The sequence below is a fragment of the Danio aesculapii genome, chromosome 17 (genome assembly GCF_903798145.1).
Source record: "Danio aesculapii chromosome 17, fDanAes4.1, whole genome shotgun sequence".
NCBI classification, from domain to species: domain Eukaryota; kingdom Metazoa; phylum Chordata; class Actinopteri; order Cypriniformes; family Danionidae; genus Danio; species Danio aesculapii.
Window position 1 is genome coordinate 21,244,338 of NC_079451.1, and position 17,616 is coordinate 21,261,953.

Sequence of the window (17,616 nt, forward strand, 5' to 3'; positions counted from 1 at the left end):
TGAATGAATAAATAAAACTAAGAATAAAAAATAGGATTTGTCTAATGTAAATATAAGCATAATATCTAAGCATCATGTATTTCCCTTTTAAAGAGAACAAATATAGTCAAAGGTTGCTGAACATCTCTCTGAAAGACACTTTTGATCAACTATATTATGAAATTGTTTGACATATTGTATTTTTTTTCTCTTTAGAGTAGAAACGTGTATAAATTCCATACAAAGTGTGAATCTGACTGGTCAGTTCTTGTCATGTGACTCGCGGTGCGCTCTTGCATTTTTTCAACTAGATGCGCATGAAAAGCATGAGTGCTTAACTCCCAGTATGCGTGCAAGAATAGAAATTACGAAATTGTGCACGCGAAAGATGCAGTATGTGAACAGCTCTTAATTAATAGCCTTATTGTGGTCATGTGTTTATTAATCTCCTTGAATCAATGGAAGTAGTTTAATCTTTTGTTTATTTTTCAACCGCTATAAGGACTGGCTGATTGGAATCTACAGTAGCTGTCCATATAGTAAATTAGTTTAAAAAATGAATGAAAACTTACATACAACAATGTGTTAATCAATTGTTCCACCATTTTCAAATTTGATAACATAGTTTCTGTCATAAAAATCCATTCCTCTCAAGGTTGTGTATAATTGTGCTTCCAGCTCTTCGCTTTGCATCTGACCACACAGCATCTGGCACACTGACTCATTTATGACTGCATTAGTCTGCTGTGTTGTATTACATCCAATATGGTGTTTGTATATGGCCGTAAATGCATGTTGAAGATTTTATGAACCAGTGTTTTCTGCTTCCTCCACCATGTAGAAGACTACTCTTACCCTCTGGATGACCGCAGCTCGTCCATCACGATGCCTTCTGCCCTGCCTCTGTCCATCTGCCCCATCTCCAGTGTGCCTCCACCCACCCAGTCAGTGCCCCACCTCCAGACGCCTCTTCCTGACACCGGGCGATCCCAGGTGCAGATTCGAGTGGGACGGGAATGTCCTCAGAGGGCCAAGCCGCCCAGTGGCTCTCGCTCTGGGGTGCGGGACTCTGCTGTTTGCCCCCACATTAAGGATGGCCAGCTGGGATCAGGCCATGGCAGTGCTGCTGCCAAGCAGTCGAAGATCAGCCGTCGCCGGGCAACAAACGGCTGGCTGCCTGTTGGTGTGGCAACAGAAAAGGAAGTGTTCATTGTGGTACGTACTCCAGCCGCCCCGTCCTGACACATGACTGGCATAGTGGAAGTTTCTTAAAAAGACATTTAGGTGGCAGGAACATGAAGTAGAGCAGCGGTTCATTGAAAGAGTTTCTGTTTATTCATGGCAAATGGCAAAATGATGCCCCAGGCCGTTTCCTTAGAACAGCTGTTGCAAAATGTCAGAACTAAACATTCATCGGAAAGGACATTATTATTAAATTCCAGTGAGGTACTTTGAAATAAATATTTCCTTAGCATATTTTAAATAGCCGGTGGGTAAACCACAGACAATAAGCACTTGTGCTTTAAAAACATTTGATTCAGGCAGTTTTTTTTTCCATTTTAGTATTTTTTTATGAACTGAAACATCTGTATTTAATGAGAGCTTATTCAATCTTTATAGCAAATCTGTTTAGTCAAGCACACTGCTGAGTCATGCATTTGTTACTGTAAGTGTTTGAGCTGCTCTAGTCTTGCCCTTGTCTGATATGATGCTGTAAAGTTATTTTGGTTGCACTTTATTTTAAAGTATGAGTACTTAATGTACTTGCCTAAGATAGTACTGTGTATATAAGGTACCACATACAGTGCTCAGCATATATAAGTACACCCTCAGAAATCTATCTTTTAAATTCATACTTTTAATAGGAAGCTGTACAATATAATGTTTGTGCATATACATTAGATTAGGCAGTACTGAAGCCAAATCTGGAGCTTATCGAACAAAATAACTGACGATAACGGTCCAAAAACTAGTACACCCAGATTTATATGTTATAGAAAAATAATAAATACAAATTTAAAAAAAATATAAACATTTAGTTGAAATTTTGGAGGTTGCAATTTTTTTAAATTTTGTTTTGCAATATTTTGCTTGAATTAAATTTTATTATCTTTCAATTTCTAAATATGTTTGGTGACTAAAATACTATTTAAATAAATATATCTGTTTAATAAATTTGTTTTGTTTAAATGCATCAAAATACATTGCCTGTATTCACAGAGAAATGGATGATAATACTAATTTTCGAAATGGAGTGTACTCAGTTACGCTGAGCACAGTAGGTTAAGGTTAGGTTCAGGGGTAGTTTATGGATCGATCAGGTAACACTATATTTTGAGTATTAGTAGTCCAATTGAGTATTAGTAGACTGTCTGCTTAATATTTGCTGATACTGCTGCTTCAACAGGCATTTAACTGACTATAAGAAAGTACATGTAAACTTACACTAACCCTAACCCCAACCTAACAGTCTGCTTATAATCTAATGAGAATTAGTTGGCATGTAGATGCAAAGTAACTTAAATTCAACAAATGGACCATCAAAATAAAGTGTGACCAAAACTAACAAGAAAAAACTAAACATTGTCACTGATCCCAAATTTAGTGTAGCGTGATATTTTTCCACCTTTAATGCACACTTTTGTTATTGTTTAACAGCAGTGCTGTTAAATAGCATGTTAACACAGTGCAGATTAGGCATGGGACGATAACCGCTTTTAAGGTATACCGTGGTTTGGAAAAGTCAAGCTTTTAAAATCACCAAAACTTTCTTCTATGCCGTTTCTACGGTATATGTAAGGATGTTTTTTGTGTGTTTTTGTATTTTAGGGCAACAGTATCTCCATCAGAAAAGATATTTAATGACGCCGTTTTAAATTGTAAAGAAATCTGTGTTTTTGAACTACTGTGGTTTTGAATTTGAATCATTTAGCCTGACGTGTTTACTGCTCCAAAATATTTTAAATGTTTCTCAAAGTAAAATATTTTGTGTTCAAAGGGGAAAAAGTTTTAGTTTTTTTGCCCAGACATTAAAAAAACATATTCTAGAGCAGTGATCACAATACTGTGAAACTGTGATATTTTTATCCAAGGTTACCATACTGTCAGAATCTTATACCAGCCCATGTCTAGTGCAGACAGTTTTTATAGTAAGCATTTATCTTCTATCAAGCGCCTCTGGTGTGATCATATACAACTATATGCCTTTAAACATTTTTCATTTATATGGCCCAAATTGAGTTTGTTATCACGTCAAGTTAAAAATAATCCAAATTTGAAACCATTAATCATTCTAGCAGTCCACAGTCTACCTGGTTTGCTTAAGCGGGATTCACCCCCTTAAATTCTTAAAGAGTATAATAAAAATAGATTTTATTGAAGTGTAATGTGCTTGTGTTTTTAATTTGATTGAAGGCTGAGGACTCGGCATCCCTGCGGCGGTGCTATGAAGGAGTGCAAAGAGATGGAGAGGTGATCAGGGTCAGAGACACAGTGCTACTGCGCTCAGGTCCCAGGAAGAAGTCATTGCCTTACGTGGCCAAAGTCTCTGCCTTCTGGGATGACCCTGAGTCAGGTAAGCCTTCCTCTCGACACTTGTATTGGACCATCAATGAAAGTCACAGAAAAGCTCATAACACTGGATACCCTCTTTTAGGGGAGCTGATGATGAGCTTGTTTTGGTACTATCGCCCAGAACACACTCAGGGGGGTCGCATTCCCAGCATGCACTGTGAGGTGAGTCTACAACAGTTCATGGCACCGCATTGTGGTCCTCCGGGGACTAGCAATGTCAACATTGAACTTCCTTTGATTATGAGTTCTATGGAGGAAGTAGGCAGCACAAGTTTCCTGTGTTCAGTAAACCAGTGAAATGGGAACACTGGACAAACAAATGATTCCCAGCAATTACAAACAGATTATTAACATAATTTAAGACCGGGAACATTTATATGGCACTTTCACCCAATAATTCAAATGTGCTGTTAATTTACCCTCAGGCTAAAAATCTTAAATGTAGATTGCTTTTTTCTTTAGTAGAACATGAGAGAATTTGTAGCTAAAACCAAGATCTGTACTGAATCATAAAATGCTGGTCAACTGCAACTGATTCTTATGGAGTAAAAAAAAATAAACTCATAAAAACAGAATTAATGCTTGTGGCTCCTGAGAGTACAATAAGCTCTTGTTATGAAGCCAAAAAATCAGTCTGTTCAAAGAACTGAACGTTAATTACAGCATTATAAACATGTTGTTTTTTAGTTTGTGAGATTTATTTTTGACATTGTCGACTTTATTATGTTAGGGCAGAATCAAAGTCCCTTTAAGACAAGTCATTTCACTCGACGGCCATCTTTAAAATGCCTCTGAGGCAGTATGCTAGGGCATTCTGTCTGAATGGGGAAACATCAAATTCTCCAAAGCTACTTGCCAAGCTTACTGTAAGATTGAATTTCATATTAGGAATCACCAATAAAATGAACAACAACTGTCTCATAAGTTCTGCAGAAACTTCTGCTGGTCCAAGCCCCTCCCCTGGATTATCATCAGTCTATGGCGATCGATGATTGGCTCCTGTACTAGAAGGCAAGCTTTATTAGCCATATTGACCGTTACACTTTTCTCCATTTAAAACAATACTAGTGACATGTCTTGTGTATTCTATAGGATGCGTCAGAAACGCATACTACTCAGTAGGTACTGCATTTGAAAGTAAACGTACTACTCGACCGTTAAAAAAGTATGTTCTATACAGTATAAATATGAGAAGAATGAGTGGAATATGGATGTACTGTATCAGCCATTTTGTCATGGTCACATGACCGACCTGCATCAGTTGCGTCGCTACACTCCCATTCATGAATTCCTTTGTGGGGCATCATGGGATAGCGCAGCGTGCATAAGGGGTGTGCACTTCAGAATCTCGCCGGAAGTAGGAAGTCATCCGGGGACTTCTCTCATACTGATTTTCGAATTCTATGAATTCAGACATACTACTCGGCTCACATACTGATTTTAGCAAACTATATAGTATGGAAGTATGTGATTTCGGACGCAGCCATAGTCTTTGTCAGAATATCGGAAGGAAATGGCAGTGGTCCGTGAGTTTGGACTCAAACTCAGGACACCCACAGCACAGTTGCGCTGTCTATCAGTGCCAGCAATACTATAATTTATATATTATATAATTAATTTACAGCTTTGGTAAACAGTCCTGAGCTTTTTTTTTTACAATTCCGCTAATTCAAAAGATACTTTTAAAAAGCCATGAAACAATGTTGACATTTAAAAACGTCTTTAAAAATGTTCTGTTAAATAATACATTAAAAGTTGATTTAAATATTAAGATTCAAGTACATTTAAAGGCAAAATTGTTATCCGTCCTGTAAATTAAAAAAATATATAGTTTTTCGCATATTTCCTAAATGATATTTAACAAAGCAAGGAAATTTTCACAGTAATTCCTATTATATTTTTTTCTTCTAGAGAAAGTCATATTTCTTTTAGTCTGGCTTGAATAAAAGTTAACATTATTACCTCCCTCTTTTAAGCCTTTTTTTTTCAATTGGAGAACAAGCTAGAAAGCAAACCACTGTTGTTCAATGACTTGCCTAAATTACATGATATGCCTAGTTAACCTAATTAACCCAGTTAAGCCTTTAAATGGCCCTTTATTTTCAGTACTAATATCTTGAAAAATAACTATTAAAATATTATGTACTATCATCATGGCAAATGCAAATAAAATTAGTGATTAGAAATCAGCTATTGATATTTTTATGTTTACAAATGTGGCGCAGTGGGTAGCGATGTCGCCTCACAGCAAGAAGGTTGCTGGTTCGAGCTTCGGCTGGGTCAATTGGCATTTCTATGTGGAGTTTGCATGTTCTGCCAGTGTTTGCGTGGATTTCCTTTGTGTGGATGCTCCCGTTTCCCCCACAGTCCAAAGACATGCGCTGTAGGTGAATTGAGTAAGCTAAATTGGCCATATTGTTTGAGTGTGTGTATGTATTTGTGTGTCGAAAAGAAAATAAATGAATGTTTACAAATGTGTTGAGAATTTCTCCCCGTTTAGCAGAACTTTTTAGCTAATTGGCTAATTTAGCTAATAATGCCTTCAGCTAAAAATATAAAACACAAGTTTACATAACCCATTAGCAATAAAAACTAATCCACCAAACATAAACGACAACAATTTACTTTAACACAAAATAACAGTTATAGTACTAACAACAGCAGTTAGTAGCCTGTATACTTTGTATGTTATAACCAGCCATCATTTCAGCAATCTGACCATAATTGCATTTTTTGGTTAAAAAAAAAAACAACACCTTTTTTGACATTCTGCATATCCTGACCTTTTGTAAGATTTAGATGGAATACATTTAAGTATAAATATTAGACTTGATGACATCACACCATCTTAAGTAACAATTGCACCATGTCTGCGCTTTCCACAAGTACCACACTTTGGACTTAAAATGGTTTTAATGTTCTAGGGAAGAAACAAAAATTCAATGCATCTTGGATGGCCTGAGAGTAAATATTTCTGTGAAATTTGTCATTTAAAGGTAACATGAAATTAAAATAAAAAATGTTAGTCTATTAGTTTTAAGGATATCTTTAAGCTAGTGTGCTCTAAAACAGTGACAATTCACGTTTAGAAAATATAAAACAGATATAAACATCTAAAGCTTGCAGTTTGTCACTTCCGCCTAAATCAATCAATAATTTTTTTTTCACGTCACCTCAAATCTTGAATAATCAAACCAGCAACCCATCCCTGGGAAACATCCATACACATTCACTCACACTCATACACTATAGACAATTTAGCTTACCCAATTCACCTATACCACATGTCTTTGGACTGTGGGGGAAACCGGAGGAAACCCACGCGAACGCAGGGAGAACATGCAAACGCCACACAGAAATGCCAACTGACCCAGCCGAGGCTCGAACCAGCGACCTTCTTGCTGTGAGGCGACAGCACTACCTACTGCGCCACTGCGTCGCCCTTGGTTTCATTCATTTACAGCATATCTTCCCTTAAAGGGCACATATTTTAGCCCAATTACAGGATATAAGATAAGCCTTCAGTATCTCCAGAATATGTCTGTAAAGTTTCAGCTCAAAATACCCATCAGATTATTTATTATAGCCTCCAGAATCTGCCCATTTTGGTGTCTGAATACAGTGTAGCTATTTTTGTAGCTTGTGGCTTTAAATGCAAATGAGCTGCTTCTCCCCACCCACCGTTCCTACATGCATGTCTGCTTCTCCTGCATTATATTAGATAAACAGCAGTCAGTGATAGAGACAGACTCAGATGAAGGTGAAATACAGTAAGTTTATTTCATGTATTTGTGGTGTTTATTCAAGCCTTTCTGAAATGATCAGTCTCACACAGATTTTGCTGTCTTTATTGCAAACATGCTCTGTTTTAAAAACATTTTAAACTTATAAAAATCACAGAGAGCTGAAACTGACATTTTAATCCCAGTTTCTTTGCCAAATGTATGTTCTGTGGACATGTGTATGCATGTTATGGAGGCATGGCACCTGTCAATCAATATGGTGAGCAGGGAAAACTGCACTCCTACATCATGTTGCTGTGGGCCTCAAAATCACTGGGATTTGGATCCTAGTTTAGCGTCAGGAAATAAAAAAAAATGGTCTTATTGTATTTATATCACTCCAATATGATTGTAAACACACTATACATACAAATCAGTCTATCCAAACAGCTTACAAAAGTTGATTTTCATCATAGGTGCCCTTTAAGTTAGATATAAAATACTGATTCTGTGTTTTTATTTTTCCCCCAGAATGAGATTTTCGCGTCTCGGCATCAGGATGAAAACAGTGTGGCGTGTATTGAAGATAAGTGCTATGTTTTGACATTAGCACAGTACTGTAGGTAAGAGATCACATTGATCAGCTGAGCCACATCATCACCCAATATCCTTCATGTAATCACTCAATATCATCCCTATTTCAGATTTTGTGCCTTGGTGAAGTGTCGTGAGGAGGGCTTTCCCAAACGTAGCCCCCTGGTCCCTCCTTCCAGCTATGTAATCCCAGCTCATCGCTGCGTGCCCAACGACATCGACCCCGACCTGGTGTTCGTCTGCCGTCACGTTTACGACTTCCGCTACGGCCGTCTGCTGAAGAACCTGCAGTAGGTCTGAATGGAGCCATACACTGAAACCAGAATCCAAAACGTTACGACACAATCAGAGCCCAATCAACTGGATGGCCACAGGTCTTTAGCGAGGTGTTGCTTTTGGTTTTCCCTTATAGGATAAATGCTCTCCTAAGAAAAGAAAAAGAAAAGCTAAACTGTTTATAAGATGACATTGTGAGCACAACTACCTTGAGTTCAAAGGTACCGATCGCCAAAATGTGATTTTTCACTCCATAAATTTGAGTATTTATTTTTGCAGTTATCTTTTATATTTGCTGAATGAGTGTAAAAACAAAACAAGATGAAGTAATTAATGCAGGTACATTAAGAATGACCTTGAATTATGGAATAGAGCTCTAATAATCTCTTTTTTGGGCGCCCTTGTCAAACGAATCGCCTGTAGACGGAAGGTTTAAAAAATATATTTATTTTTCGATAAATCGAACCCAAGCTCCGTCTTTCAGGAGGCACCAATCAGATCGATCCACAAATGCACTGGCCAATCAGTCATTCACAAAACAGGGTGTCGGGGATCACAGACTTACTGTTATCATGGCGGACCAAATATCCCAGAGTGCGTTTGGTTAACGTGTCGTTCTGACCAATGTGTAATGAGCTTTCATCCTCCCGTCACCCATCATGACTTGCCTTATATCCCACACCAAGTTTTTCCCTCCCGTTTTCTGCCTTCCCAGCAAACCAAAGGTTATCACGCCACTCCTTAACATCCACAGTCGCAGCTCCATTAGTTTGCACTAAAAACGTATCATTCGCCGAGTCAGCGGTCTGACTCCGTTCAAAACATGTCACCTGCTACTGATCTCCAATGCAGGAAAATACTGTGTATTTGTCGTACGTGTACAAAGAGATACGAGAAGAGAACTCGCTTAACCGTCAGTTACAAAATGTGAATGGACAAACTTTATCTCGCGCGCACAGGCCTGCTTTCGACGTGTGCCCTTTGCTTCTCGTCCTACATGGTAGTTTTGTTACAAGATCGCTAATTATGATATGAGAACGCTGTTTTATGTGGGTCTGTTTGTGCCTTTGAATAGTTACAAGTCTGCTATGTGAAGAAATGCCAGTCGATTGGTATCGTTTTTCCTTAAGTTTTTCGGCCTGCTCTCTTTTTTTTTTTGTTATTATTATTTTTTGCACCATCAAAAAGATTGTCTGAACGCACTGCGCTGACCTTCACGCCTCCCTGCTTTTGTTTCTGAAAATAAATAAGACTTAATGTGAGTTGCATTCATAGGGTTCATGATAAATGAGGACCTTTTTGTTTGTTTGTTTGTTTTTAATAAAGACTAAGTTGTCTTACTTTTATGTTCAGATGGAAATCACTGAACTCATTCCTTATTGAGATTTGAGCGAATGTTAATCATTCAGAAGTAATTATGTCATTGTGATGAAGCTATAAGATATCATTTATGTGGTTTAATAGTTTTACTCCCATGCCCAACTTTAGTCGTGTCGACCAAAATATACAAAGAAGCAGAAGTGAAATAATCTTGATCTTTCGTTCTGTTTTTCATAGCATCAGATATGCCAGTTTAGACGTGTTAATGCCATAGCGGTTTCGCGGAACATTTAAAGCCCAGCTCGTTTTGCTTTGGTTGGCGGTGTGGTCGAGTAGATCCTTAATGGTCGCTGTTTGTGTGAAAAACAACAAAAAAAAAACAAAAAAACAAAAGAAAAAATCTTTGCATATTTTTTTTTTAAATGTATACTTCTCTAGCAGAATGTTCTGGATGGCAGATACAACATGTTGTGTACCAAAACAAGGAGAGAGGATTATGTTCATTCCTCTGTATACAAAATTGACCATCAATTCCAAGCTCTTCGCTCCTTTGATGAATGGCTGTTTGTGTGTATGTGGGCGAGCGTGTCTATACAAATATATAAATATATATATTTCAGTGCAGCATGGAAGTACTGGGCATTCTTTGAAATAATAGATCTAGCACAGCGCATTTGTATTATTTAAGATAGAAGTGTATATTATAAGAGGAAAATATTTAAAAGGAATAAATAATATATAAGCATCAAATCTTCCCTGTCTCGTTTGTTTTGCTAAATGAAAACGGAGCTGCTTTATTTTTTATGTATTGACGTGGAGGGCGTAATTATGTTTAACACGGGCTGAGCGATGTTAACAGATTCTCAAAGCCGTCCTGAGGCATCGGTGTCAAAATTGTCATGGAAAATCCATATTACGTAATAAAGTTTTCTTCAGATGTGTGAAGATTTTTCCTGAAGGCTCTGGGTGTCGCAGTAACTTAGATGAAATCGATGTTTAATTATTTTTACAGTGTGTATTAGAAAAGCTCATTACTAAAAGTGTTAGAAAAATTCAAACTGAAACCTTTACTTTTTTGGTGATTGTTGATTGAAAATGATTGTACAAAATCATAATAGATTATTTTTGTAAAAAAGAATTGCCTTTGAAACTATTTTCCCACAGAAAATTGACAGATTTACAACAAATCTTTACTGTTTTTAAATTGTATGTTCTTATATAACCTACTCTAATAATCTTTATTTCCAACTTTCTGAACACCATTTAGTAATAATGAAATGCATATATAGCTATATGTATTAGGGATGTCTGATCAGGATTTTTGCAGCCAATATCGAGTACCGATTCCTTATCATGGTGATCAGCTGAAACTGAGTACTGATTCTGTTGCTTTAAGCTTTATAATGCTTTTAAGCTTTATAATTTATAAGCACATTTTCAGTCCAAGTATGATACTTAAGTGGAGATCTCTCCTTACCTCAGAGAATAAATTAAAGATGTTGCATATAATTCCTTAAACATGTCACTTATAACCATTTAGTGTGGACATGTTATGGTCGGAAGCAACTTTACAAAACAAAATAGATAAAACTAATTAAAAGTAATTGGCAAGAAAAATCACTAATAAAGCAATTCGGAAGCATTTCAAATCACAGATGAACAATTCAGCATGTCTCAATGAAGTTTGGAGCGCATAAGGAGTGCCTTTGAAAGGATGGTGGTCCCTCATTCAAGTATTATACCACATCTAATACATCTCTGATTTACAGAGCACAAGCTGCACTGGAGCAGAGTTACCACAGGGTGTCATGCCAAGCCTGCCATGACCCTATTCTGCCCGACAGCACAAACTCTTAGAAGAGAAATGAGACACTGCTAGCTGCTGAAAACACTTCATTTTGCTAATTCATCTTGTAAACTGTGTGAATTACAGGGGGTGTTTTTGAGAGGGTTTTGATACCCCTAATTAAGGCTTGATCATCCCCTGAAGGAAGTCAAAACGTTCACAAAAAAGGTTAGGGTTATATCTGTCTAACCCTGTGTGTGTCATAATACAATCATTATCGTTATGAAAATAAGTTTGATTAATAAATGAGATTTTACTAAAATAGTATAAATTAAATCTAATAAAAGTCAGGCTTTCTTGAATTCAGAGAACCTTCAGTTGCATGCATTTTCAGTTAGATATTTTTATGGGATTTCTTTTTAATAGTGAAGGTTTAATGTAAATATTCATTGTTTTAGAGACCTCTAAAGGGCAAAGCACACAAGTTCACTCTCAGCAGCGTGGATGTGGTCTGGATGTTTGTTTTAAATCACTGCAAAGATACTAATAATTTTTTTCTTTATGCAAATAATAATATAAACTTGACTGTGAGAAGATCAGAGCACTAAAATATTCAGGCTCTTGTTACTGTGTTTATTAATGAACATGAATATACAAGCTGTTGTCAAATGGAGATTTCTAAGAGTTAAAACAGATTAATTTGTGAAATGTTTGTTATATTCTAATGATTAAAAACCCATAATTTCTTGTTTTTTCATTTTTTTGCTCAGGAGCAAAAATCTGCCTTCATACCTTTAGAAAAAAGGGAGGAAATACAATTAGCTCATCAATTATTGATCTCAACCGATATGAAAATGTTACTATTTTCTTATTATGATTTTATTTTAGTTGTTATTTTTCTCATATCAACCAGTCCTAAAGCGTACAGTACGTGACCCTTGACAACAAAGCCTTATTTTGGATGGGTATATTTTGGGCAATAGCTTTGGTCCAAATTGTTTATTTTACTGTTATTCCAAAAATCATTAGGATATTTCGATATTATAAGATCATGTTCCATGAAAAGAAAATTCTTTGATTATTTCTTTGTGTAAATATGTCAAAATATAATGTTCGATTAGTTGTATGCCTTACTAAGCATTTTATTTGGGCAACTATAAAGAGTTGTTTTAAGATTTTATTTATTATTTTGAACTTTCAAATTGCAGATTTTCAAATAGTTGAATCTCAGTCAAATTTTGTAATTGTTACGCACTGCAGAGCCACATGGGCTGAGCTGAGCTCCAGCTTCTCCCTGCTGCACTTCTTCTACAAGTGATGTCACTGGGGGTTGGAGTTGGGGGCAGAGTAGGTGTACGCATTGAAACAGCTTATAGGAGGAGGAGCTGGAGCTTTCTCAAATATTGTCCCATCCTCACAAACCACAAATCAATGGAAAGCTTATTCAGTTAGTCTAAATCTATAAATGGACCCGAAAATCAACCTGTATGACCCTTTTGTATAGTCCAGGGTCACATCCACTCAGAAAATGACATTTGCTGTTTGTTTAAACTAAGAATTGTATTGATTCTGCTCAATTTAATTAAGTTTTCTTTTTGTGACAGCTTAATTGTTTTATGTTCAATCCACTTAAATTTGTTAGAACTAATAAGTTAACTTAATTCCTTTATGTTGTCCCAACAAAAATCAATTGTGTGGAACCCAGCATTTTTTTAGAGAGTATAGTTGACCTCAGTTTAAAGATTTCAGAAGTGTAACAGAAGTCTCTGCTATACTTTTCACAAACTAATCTATGAATTCTATTAATTCATATACACATTACATACCTTCTTTCAATTTCCACCAACTGTATACAAGAAACTAGCATATTAAGATACAGGATAAGGTGACGACATGTTATTTTGATTCCACTGCTTTCATCAATAATTATAATAATAACAAATTTTACTTTAAATAGCACCTTTAAAAGCAGCATCTCAAAGCACTTTAAATACAAGAGGTAAAAGACACATACAAAGAAAAATGAATAAAACCTAGATAAAAATCATACGCACTGAGCCAAGATGATGAAACAATGAAATATTAGGAATACATTTTTTAAAAACATCACATAAAAACTACCCTAAAAAAGGAACTTTTAAAGAGATTATTTAAAAACACTCAGGATTCTCCATTCTGAATATCAAAAAGGGAAGAGAATTTCACAATTTTGGCAGCATGTGCTTAGGGATTAAAAGCTCAGACAAATATTTTGGCACAAGTCCATTAAAGGCCTTATAACTTAGTATTTTAGAATTTTAAAATCAATTTAAAAGCTGGAACAGGAAGCCTGTGCAGTGTTTCTAAAATAGATCTCTTGCTCTGGTCCTAGTCAGATTTGTAGCCACTGAATTTTGCTAGAAATTTCTTTTAAATGCAGAAGACGGGCATGTTTTACCATTGCGCTCACGTCTCAAGCCTTTTGCAGCATCTCATAACACTTTGTTCTTAAACATAGGGCTAAAGTACCAAAAACATATCTGAGGCCTTGCGTTTTTCTCCCTCATTCCACTGCACACACATCGTGTTCTGTTTGATCGCCCTCTAAGTGTTTTTTTAACCATCATCTCAGTAGCCTAGCGAAGCTGTTGAGTTTATGACTTCTGAAATGAATTTTCCTTCTTGGCGAGCTCAAACTCTCAGTGGCCTTCAAGGATCACCAATCCACTTGTAGATTTATCTTTCTGCCTAGATTCTGAAGAGAACTGGTCTCAATGAGGATTGAAGAATCCAGAGAGTCTATAGGATAAAGTACTTGCAAACGGATGAAAAAATCTGCTAGTTGCGTTATATATATTTTTTTGGTTTGAGGCCAGAAAGACATTCCTCCTTCTTGTTTATGTTCCACAGATGCATCTAATATGATCTTCAGCGTATGATTTACTGATGTTGCTCAAATTACATGAAGCAGCTTTTATTTACCAGTTGATATATAATTAAGGGTGTAGATCAGCCGAAAATGAAATGTACTCACTATTTACAAGGACTTTAGGGGTTTCGTTTTTCTGTTGAACACGAAAGAAGATATTTAATTTTGAAAAATCAGTCAGTGGTGGAAAGAGTACTGAAAAATCATACTTAAGTAAAGTACCATTACTTGCTTAAAAATGTAGTGCGAGTAAAAGTATCTGTGGTCAATATTACTTAAAGTATGAGTAAAAAGTAGACCTTTCAAAAGTGCTATTGAGTAAAAAGAGCAAAAGAGTATTGAGTATTATGCTGTAGAAAGCTGATGCAGTAACATGTCATTTGTGGATGAGTGTAAACGTAACATTCTGTAGTGCATTTAGTTATTGCCCAGCAGGCACACAACATTATACGACGTTAATATTAGGTTAGATTTCGGACGTGATATCAGGTGACCAAAATTCAATGTCTAGTCAGCGCCTAAGGACAACGTTATTTTGATTACCAATAACAACGTCAAATGAAAGTGACCAAAATCCAACATCGATCCAACATCTTAAACCAACGTCATATTGATGTCAAAAATTGACATTTATTCATCAGTTATGGCAAACAAAATCCAAAGTATGATAGATGTCATAGTGGTAACGTCCACACAACGTCAAGCTGTAACATCATTAGACATTGATATTTGGTTGATTTTAGGTTGGACATTGACCTCAGCCTGATGTCTGAAAGACTCTCTGCCATCCACACTAGACCCACATCAGTTTGCCTAACGTGGCAACAGGAGCACAGAAAATGCCGTCTCCATAGCACTGCACTCTGTCTTCACACAACTGGACAATAAAAACACTTATGCACGAATGCTGTTTGTTGACTTCAGCTCAGCATTCAACACTGTCATACTCTCTAAGTTAATGATCAAACTTAGAGACCTGGACATCGACACGTCTCTCTGCAACTGGGTTATAGACTTTCTGACTAACAGACCTCAGAATGTTAGATCAGGCCACATCTGCTTAACCACCGTCACACTCAACACTGGTGTACCACAGGGCTGCGTGCTGAGCCCCTTCCTCTACTCCCTTTTTACCATCAACTGTCGGCCTGTGAACAGATCCAACACCATCATCAAATTTGCAGATGACACCACAGTGATTGGTCTAATCAGCAATAATGATGAGACTGCCTACAGGGAGGAGATACAGCATCTGGCCACTTGGTGCACCGACAATAATCTGCTCCTTAACACCAGCAAGACCAAGGAGCTCATTGTGGACTTCAGGAAGGGACGATCAGGCTCACATGATCCCATCCACATTAATGGGATGGCCGTTGAGCCTGTCTCATCCTTCAAGTTCCTGGGGACCCACATCTCTAAGGACCTTTCCTGGACCACCAACACCTCCAGCCTGGTCAAGAAGGCTCATCAGCATTCTTCTTGAGGCAACTTAAGAAGAACCAGCTTTCATCAGCCGTCTTGGTGAACTTCTACCGCTGCACAATAGAAAGCATCCTGACCAACTGCGTCACAGTCTGGTATGGAAGCTGCTCTGTTGCTGAGCGCAAGGCACTGCAGCAGGTGGTGAAAACTGCCCAACGCATCACAGGGACTACACTGCTAGCCATAGAGGACATCCAGAAGAAACCCTGTCTGCGCCGAGCACGCAGTATTCTTAAGGACACTTCTCACCCTGCTCACAGACTGTTCTCTCTCCTGCCTTCCGGCAGGCGCTTCAGGCTCCCCCGGACAAAAACCAGCAGACTGAGGAACAGCTTTTTCCCCAGAGCTGTCTCCTTCTTGAACTCTGCCTCTCACTGACTCTTTTGCCCCCCCAATACATCCCCCACTCTCATCTAATTTATACTCCTCACAATCACTGCACTATTTAACATTTGCACATTTAAATTTGCACATATTCATTGCACTGATTCATTTATTTGAACTGTACATACCCACTGCACATGGACATTTGGAATTATGTACACACCCACTGTACATATAAATTTGTAATTGTTTATCTATCTGCACACTTCTGATTATTAATAGCATCCTGTACATATATTCATTTATTGTAAATCTGTTCATAGCTAATACTACCTGTATATAATGTTCATAGTACATCCATCTGTAAATATCACCATAGTTTTTCTATAACTGCACTTTATAACTTATACCTATATCCTGCACTTGCTGCTATTGCACTGTTGGTTAGACCTAAACTGCTATTCTTTGCCTTGTACTTGTACATGTGTAATGACAAGTTGAATCTAATCTAATCTAAAATGTTGAGTTCTGACGTCAAAACGATTTTCATTTCCAAACGAAATGTTGAGGTCTTGTGCCTGCTGGGTGTTTAAGGCCATTTTGGTCATCATACAGTAAACATCCATCATCTTCTCAACAGTGACATGCATCTAAACAGTCTCTTGGTCAATGTGTGTAAAGATTTTGGACATCTTCTTGGACACGTTTAATGCTCCAAAACAGCTTGCTGCAATAATAAATCGCGCATGTCTTGAGGTATTTCATTATAATGCGATTTCTATGTGTGATTTGATTGGACAGGAATCATAGGACTGATTTTTCAATCCCCATAGACAAGAAAAAATAAAGTAGTGACTACAGGTTAAAGGAAAGTAGTGGAGTAAAAGTACCGATACTGCACTAAAAATGTACTCAAGGTCAAGTAACAGATTTTTAAACTACTCAGTAAATTACAATTACTGAGAAAAACCACTCAATTACTGTAGTTTGAGTATTTGTAATTTGTTACTTCACACCCCTGGAAAAGTTACAATTTACTTCCATAGTAGGAGGAACTGGCTTATTGGTTTCCGAAAAACTTCCGAAAAACAAAAGAAGTTAAAAACGTAACTATTTTCCATTTTGTTTGTTTAGTGGCTAATTCGTACAAGTTCATACGAGTTCAGTCATATAAAAATGTAAGATGCCCAAATCCCACCTCTAATCCCAACCATCATTGGGGGGGTGAGCAAATCATACTAAAATGTACTAATGAGATCCAAATTAATATGAATTAGCTACTAAATCGATAAGTTATGAATTGGGATGAGATTGCATTGGTTAATAATTACATTGGTAAATAATGAGAGCATATTCAGTTTTGGGTGAACTATACTTTTAACGTACATATACAGTTGAAGTAAGAATTATATAGGCCCCTTGTTTATTTTTTCCCCCAATTTCTGTTTAAGGGAGAGAATATTTTTTCAACACATTTCTAAACGTAAAAGTTATAATAACTTATTTCTATTAGCTGATATTTTATCTTTGCCACGATGACAGTAAATAATATTTGACTAGATATTTTTTCAGGACACTAGTATCCAGCTTAAAGTGACATTTCAAGAGTTCACACTTAGCTCATAATCAATGAAGCATATTTGGCATGC

General features: G+C 36.9%; 1 protein-coding gene across 4 annotated transcripts in view; it reads left to right on the top strand.

Moving 5' to 3' along the window:
* bahd1 (bromo adjacent homology domain containing 1) overlaps positions 1-10,379 on the top strand; it is a 75,252-nt gene extending 64,873 nt beyond the window's left edge. For 3 of the 4 annotated variants that reach the window (XM_056476943.1, XM_056476945.1, XM_056476944.1), the window contains exons 3-7: positions 821-1,194; positions 3,394-3,553; positions 3,635-3,714; positions 7,806-7,897; positions 7,979-10,378. In XM_056476943.1, the coding sequence (XP_056332918.1) occupies positions 821-1,194; positions 3,394-3,553; positions 3,635-3,714; positions 7,806-7,897; positions 7,979-8,162 (890 nt within the window). In that variant the 3' untranslated portion in view covers positions 8,163-10,378. Of the gene's footprint in view, positions 1-820; positions 1,195-3,393; positions 3,554-3,634; positions 3,715-7,805; positions 7,898-7,978 lie in introns of all 4 variants that reach the window. The other variant, XM_056476941.1, reaches the window with a different exon arrangement.
* The last annotated feature ends 7,237 nt before the right edge of the window (positions 10,380-17,616 follow it).